Here is a 6,685-nt window from a genome sequence, read left to right on the forward strand (position 1 = left end):
CTTTTTTTTTTTTTTGGGGGGTGGTATTCCTTTCTTTTCTTTCCTTCTTCCCTTCCTTCTTTCTTTCTTTCTTTCATCCTTTCCTTTCCTTTCCTTTCCTTTCCTTTCCTTCCCTTCCCTTCCCTTCCCTTCTTTCTTTCTTTCTTTCTTTCTTTCTTTCTTTCTTTCTTTCTTTCTTTCTTTCTTTCTTTCTGTGTGTGTGCGCGTGCGTGCATGTAGAATGTGGAGAATGGGAGAGACAGAGAAAAAGAAATTACCCCCCCCAGGGGGGGTGGCCATGCCACAATCCCTTCTCCATTCTCCTTTCAGGATTTTGGGAACACATGCACACATTCCTGGCGTGATTTTTTAAGCCAATGACTCTAGGATTCAAACCATAGAGTCAGCCATGTGGAGTCCAGCAGCCTTAACTTCCACATCACCTGCTGGCCCATGGCCTGTTGTAATGACAAGTTGATTGTAACTTCACTGCACCCCGTGCTGCCAGATATTCAACACACCATCAGCGTTCTAGACAAGCTGATGGAAGCTGTCCCTCACGGTGAACAGGGTCAATCCAGCTGACCCTGACCTTCCCTGCTAGCTTTTGTCCTTCTTTTTCATATTATAATAGACCAAGAATTTAGATTATAAAGATGGAGGACAAATAAAATAGCTATTGCTGTGTTGATATTGCCAAGAACAAGACTTCTGTGAACTGACATATCTAGGAGGCAAATACAGAAACATAGAAGGAGAATATCTTCTTTTTTTCCTTTTCTTTTTGAGGAAATACTATATATCAGAGATTTTTCTGAGTGTTTTACGTGAATCAATTCACTTAGTCGCTACAACACTATAAATACATGAAGTAGGTTTTGTTATCTGCATTTTACAAGAAAGAAGCAAAGGTGTGGGTGCTTAACTTGCCTTCGCTGTTGAATGACAGATTTCTGGCCGCTTTTAGAACTATTGTTTTTAACCATGTTGTTAACCTACCTATGGAGGAACCAGCATTTATGGAATTCGTTCTGCATGCCAACAATATTGTGCCAAGTTCTTTTCATTTTCTCATTTAAACTCTTTGACAATTCAACAAGATAGTTATTATTTTTCCCAGTTGTCACAGGGGAAGCTAAAGCCTATTAAAAGTGCTCAGCCTCCGAAGTGGTAGAGGTGGGATTTGAGCCTTGGCTCGGTAGTTCCACTGTGCTGTGCTTTGAGTCTGGTTCACAGCTGCTGGTTGTACTATGCCAGTTTTGTCAAAAGCATCAGATGTCAAGAAGCCTGTTCAACAGGTTCAAAAATGGAAAATCAACTACTTCTTGGCCTAATTTTTAGAATAGACCTGAGACTGACATCTCTATAGTGTTCTCCTTTTTCACACTCCACTTGAGTGGCATTACTCGAGCTTTCATTTTTCTTCCTTTTAAGTGACCTTGGTTCTGGTGGATGAGGCTGAATTGACAGAGCTAAAGGTCAAGTCTCTGCCTGCCTCTAGCCTGGCCGTCTCTCCCAACAACAACACCTGGTGAATGTCCACCTACTGCCCAGTACTATTTACCACACTGGACAGTTCCCTGAGGTCTGGGAGCAGTCTCACATCAGTGGCAAAAGAGCCAAATAAGGACACAGCCACATTCTGTCCAAAAGAACTTAAAAACTTTCTCACTAAAGGCTCATCTACTTCAGAGAGCCTTCCCTAAGGATGACAGGAACCCAGGACCTTGAGTTCCTGCTGCTTAGCTGAGGGGTCTTGCCCTTTCTTTCTTGCTCCTCTCCATAGAATCTCTCATTAGTGAAGGCCTAAATAATCAACTGGATTAGCTTCCCAAGAGCTTCTGTAACAAATTACAACAGACTTGAATGGCTTAATGCAAAAGAAATTTACTCTCTTACAGTTCTGAAAGCCAAAATCTAAAGTCAAGACACCAGCAGGTCCATGCTTCCTCTGAAGGCTTTCAGGAACAATCCACTGTTTCTACAGTTCTTCTTTCTGGTGGTTGCCAGCAGTCTTTGGCATTTCTTGACCTATGGATTCATGCATCATTCCAATCTCTGCTTGTATCTTTACACATGAAATGTTCTTCCCATAAAGACACCAGTCATTGGATAAACGTCCATCCTAATCCACTATGACCTTATTTTAACTTGATACATTTGCAAAGATCCTGTTTTCCAGTAGGTCAGGTTCAGAGATACGGGGTTAGGGCTTGAACACAGCTTTTGGGGGCACAGTTCAACCCACAAGGAGGACTGTATTGGCACCTGCCTGCCCTTTCTCTAGAGAAGCAGTGTTTGAAAAGCTCAGCTGCCTTTCCTTGACCCATTTGCTTTCCTCCGTGTGTCTTAGGTACCACGTCTGGACGAAAGGCCATGCACCCACCAACTTTGCCAAGTGGCGGACTGCCACCACGCCTTACCGGGTCGAGTGGGAGGCCGATTTTGAGCCGTATGTGGTCGTGAGACGTGATTGCCCTGAGTATGATCGGAGGTTCGTGGGCTTTGGCTGGAACAAGGTGGCTCACATCATGGAACTGGATGTGCAGGTGAGGAGAACAGAACTGCCACCTGGTGCCACGGCAGGAGAGGCCTAGACTTAGGGCCAAAAGTGACCTTGGAGATAGGAGAGCAGAGGCCTGAGTGGAACAAGAGGTGCTCAGACCTAGAGTACTCTGTGGCAGGGCTGGTCCTCAGGCTGTGGATCCCATTGGTGTTTCCTCTACCCTTGAGTGAGAGGTGGGCTCCTGACCAGGACCTGTGCTGGTGTGAGCCCCTGTGACTATCCATGTTCCCCATGCCTCATCGTCACCCAGCTCAGTGATGGGACTAGCAAATGACCATTCGTCTCTCAGCATTTGAGACTTGTAATTGACACAGAAGAGTCTAAAGTTCTATATGAGTGACCCAAAGCTTGCCACTAACACTTAGCAGCTGATTATTCCACCTCTAACTAAGAGTTAGGACTTTTAGGTTGGGTTTAGCCAGGAATGTGTCATTTGTTTACCTGATACTCATCAGGCACCCACTTCAAAAGAGAGCTGCGGAATTCTAACAGGTGAAACCAAAGGTCAGCACACTTGCTCTCTGAAGGACCAGATATAAGTGCTTTGAGCTCTGAAGGGCCTGCAGGTCTTTAATTATTCTGCTCTGCGTTGTAGTTCATTGTCGGTAATCAGAATGAAGGGGCATGGCTGTATTAAAGTAAAACTTTATTCACAAAACACATGGCAGGCCAGACACACCTAGTTGGTCAACTCTTACATGACAAAAGCAAAAGCGAAGCTGCTCTGGTTAAGTTAGTAGAACACTGGGCTCTTCCCCTTTGTCTCTGCTCTCTAAGAAACCTTCTCCTGGAACACAGCATAAATATTTCTCATCATGAGCACCCCAAATCCAGAGATGCCAGTGCTGAACTGGTTCAGGAAAGGTCAATTTTTCTAGCACTGAAACCTGGCTTTGTTTGTTTCATACAATTTTAACAGAACCCTTGAAAATGGGCGGCATATTTTCCATTCTTTGCCAAAACCATATGTCAAGCATAATGTGCCCTTTCCAGTGACTTAAGGAGATAATAAGTGCATACCTGGCAGGTAACACAGCCACACCCATAGAGACCAACAGACTTGGATGGCTGTCTGACCTTCCTTGAAATATACCAGATAACCGCACCCTGAGGATTCTTCCATTTCCTTTTTATGAGTGTCTCACTCATTCCTAAATTTACATCAGCTCTCATTTCTTGTTGTCAGTATTCCACCCGAGTCAGCTGCCTTACCATACCTGACTCTCCCTTTCTGAATTTATTTCCATCTGCTCTGGGCTGGAGAACCAATCAGAATTTATTGGATATTATGTCCAAAATCAGAGTCCATAGATCTGAATGTAAATATGCTGGGCGCTCTTCTGATTTACATATCCTAAGCTTGTGTCACCTATTTTGACTATTGAGAGGCCTTTAATTTTTTTTTTAATTGTCAAGAGGGCACATGCACTGGCCAGAAAGAGACAAAGAGATGGTGGGAAGAGGGAAAAAGCTCTCCCCAGTGGGGCATGTTCACATTCCAGTCCCTTCTCCTTCATTTCCCAAATCTGTTGGGATTTGGGGCTCACACACACATGCATTCAGTGTGTTTTCCAAGCCACAGCGGCCAGGATTTGAACTGTGGTCAGCCATGTGGGATCTGGCTCACCTTAACCACCAGGCTATGGGGTCAGCTCAAGTCCTTTAATTTTTATTCTTAGTATTTAGCTGCATTTGTACAATGTGATACAGGACTTGTAACAAAGACATGATGTTGGGAAAAATTTTGTTCTTGATGAGCCTCAGTCCAGTCCAGTGGGGCATTTGTTTTTATTTTGATTTTGTCTTTTTTTTTTTTTTGGTCCCTCTTTTATACCGATCTGTCAAGGTTGTCAAATCTCATTAGACCCTAGGAGGAATCACATATACAGATGTCAGTTAGTTGAGCCAGAGACTGTCCATGGTTTGAGTCATTGTAGAGTAACCACAAGGTTGTAAGCTCACGTTTATCAGGATCCTTTTTCATGGGCTGTGAGCTCTACTCTGCACTATCTATACACTATTGGATCTAGCCTCATGGTCAACCTTCAAGGCACATGTTACCACTTTCACCTTATGGATGAGAAAACTGAGTCCCAGAGAAGCTAAGTGTTTAGTCCATGGCGGCGGACTATCCACAGCACAGATGTCCTGTTGTCTGTGCACTGCTCTGCCTGTTGGTGGCACTGTCCAGGTCATTCCTCGCTCAGTCACTGGGTCATTCACTTGGCGCCCACCACCCATTACCGACAGCTCTCACAGGTTCTCACATTGCTCTTGTCTTCTTCCAGGAGTATGAATTCACTGTGCTGCCCAATGCCTACATGATCCACATGCCTCACGCCCCCAGCTTCGACATTACTAAGTTCCGTTCCAACAAGCAATACCGCATCTGTCTCAAAACTCTGAAGGAAGAGTTTCAGCAGGACATGTCCCGCCGCTATGGCTTAGGTTAAGTTAGTAGAACACTGGGCTCTTCCCCTTTGTCTCTGCTCTCTAAGAAACCTTCTCCTGGAACACAGCATAAATATTTCTCATCATGAGCACCCCAAATCCAGAGATGCCAGTGCTGAACTGGTTCAGGAAAGGTCAATTTTTCTAGCACTGAAACCTGGCTTTGTTTGTTTCATACAATTTTAACAGAACCCTTGAAAATGGGCGGCATATTTTCCATTCTTTGCCAAAACCATATGTCAAGCATAATGTGCCCTTTCCAGTGACTTAAGGAGATAATAAGTGCATACCTGGCAGGTAACACAGCCACACCCATAGAGACCAACAGACTTGGATGGCTGTCTGACCTTCCTTGAAATATACCAGATAACCGCACCCTGAGGATTCTTCCATTTCCTTTTTATGAGTGTCTCACTCATTCCTAAATTTACATCAGCTCTCATTTCTTGTTGTCAGTATTCCACCCGAGTCAGCTGCCTTACCATACCTGACTCTCCCTTTCTGAATTTATTTCCATCTGCTCTGGGCTGGAGAACCAATCAGAATTTATTGGATATTATGTCCAAAATCAGAGTCCATAGATCTGAATGTAAATATGCTGGGCGCTCTTCTGATTTACATATCCTAAGCTTGTGTCACCTATTTTGACTATTGAGAGGCCTTTAATTTTTTTTTTAATTGTCAAGAGGGCACATGCACTGGCCAGAAAGAGACAAAGAGATGGTGGGAAGAGGGAAAAAGCTCTCCCCAGTGGGGCATGTTCACATTCCAGTCCCTTCTCCTTCATTTCCCAAATCTGTTGGGATTTGGGGCTCACACACACATGCATTCAGTGTGTTTTCCAAGCCACAGCGGCCAGGATTTGAACTGTGGTCAGCCATGTGGGATCTGGCTCACCTTAACCACCAGGCTATGGGGTCAGCTCAAGTCCTTTAATTTTTATTCTTAGTATTTAGCTGCATTTGTACAATGTGATACAGGACTTGTAACAAAGACATGATGTTGGGAAAAATTTTGTTCTTGATGAGCCTCAGTCCAGTCCAGTGGGGCATTTGTTTTTATTTTGATTTTGTCTTTTTTTTTTTTTTGGTCCCTCTTTTATACCGATCTGTCAAGGTTGTCAAATCTCATTAGACCCTAGGAGGAATCACATATACAGATGTCAGTTAGTTGAGCCAGAGACTGTCCATGGTTTGAGTCATTGTAGAGTAACCACAAGGTTGTAAGCTCACGTTTATCAGGATCCTTTTTCATGGGCTGTGAGCTCTACTCTGCACTATCTATACACTATTGGATCTAGCCTCATGGTCAACCTTCAAGGCACATGTTACCACTTTCACCTTATGGATGAGAAAACTGAGTCCCAGAGAAGCTAAGTGTTTAGTCCATGGCGGCGGACTATCCACAGCACAGATGTCCTGTTGTCTGTGCACTGCTCTGCCTGTTGGTGGCACTGTCCAGGTCATTCCTCGCTCAGTCACTGGGTCATTCACTTGGCGCCCACCACCCATTACCGACAGCTCTCACAGGTTCTCACATTGCTCTTGTCTTCTTCCAGGAGTATGAATTCACTGTGCTGCCCAATGCCTACATGATCCACATGCCTCACGCCCCCAGCTTCGACATTACTAAGTTCCGTTCCAACAAGCAATACCGCATCTGTCTCAAAACTCTGAAGGAAGAGTTTCA

At 44.3% G+C, this 6,685-nt stretch overlaps 1 protein-coding gene across 6 annotated transcripts in view; it reads left to right on the forward strand.

The window, feature by feature from the left end:
* Positions 1–6,685, forward strand: part of LARGE1 (LARGE xylosyl- and glucuronyltransferase 1) — a 662,422-nt gene that overhangs the window by 653,966 nt on the left and 1,771 nt on the right. For all 6 annotated transcript variants that reach the window (XM_027769037.1, XM_006170333.2, XM_027769041.1 and 3 more), the window contains 2 exons: positions 2,333–2,528; positions 4,834–4,976. In XM_027769037.1, coding sequence (XP_027624838.1) covers positions 2,333–2,528; positions 4,834–4,976 — 339 coding nt within the window. The remainder of the gene's footprint in view (positions 1–2,332; positions 2,529–4,833; positions 4,977–6,685) is intronic.

Source organism: Tupaia chinensis, unplaced genomic scaffold (genome assembly GCF_000334495.1).
Source record: "Tupaia chinensis unplaced genomic scaffold, TupChi_1.0 Scaffold148234_1, whole genome shotgun sequence".
Lineage (NCBI taxonomy): Eukaryota > Metazoa > Chordata > Mammalia > Scandentia > Tupaiidae > Tupaia > Tupaia belangeri.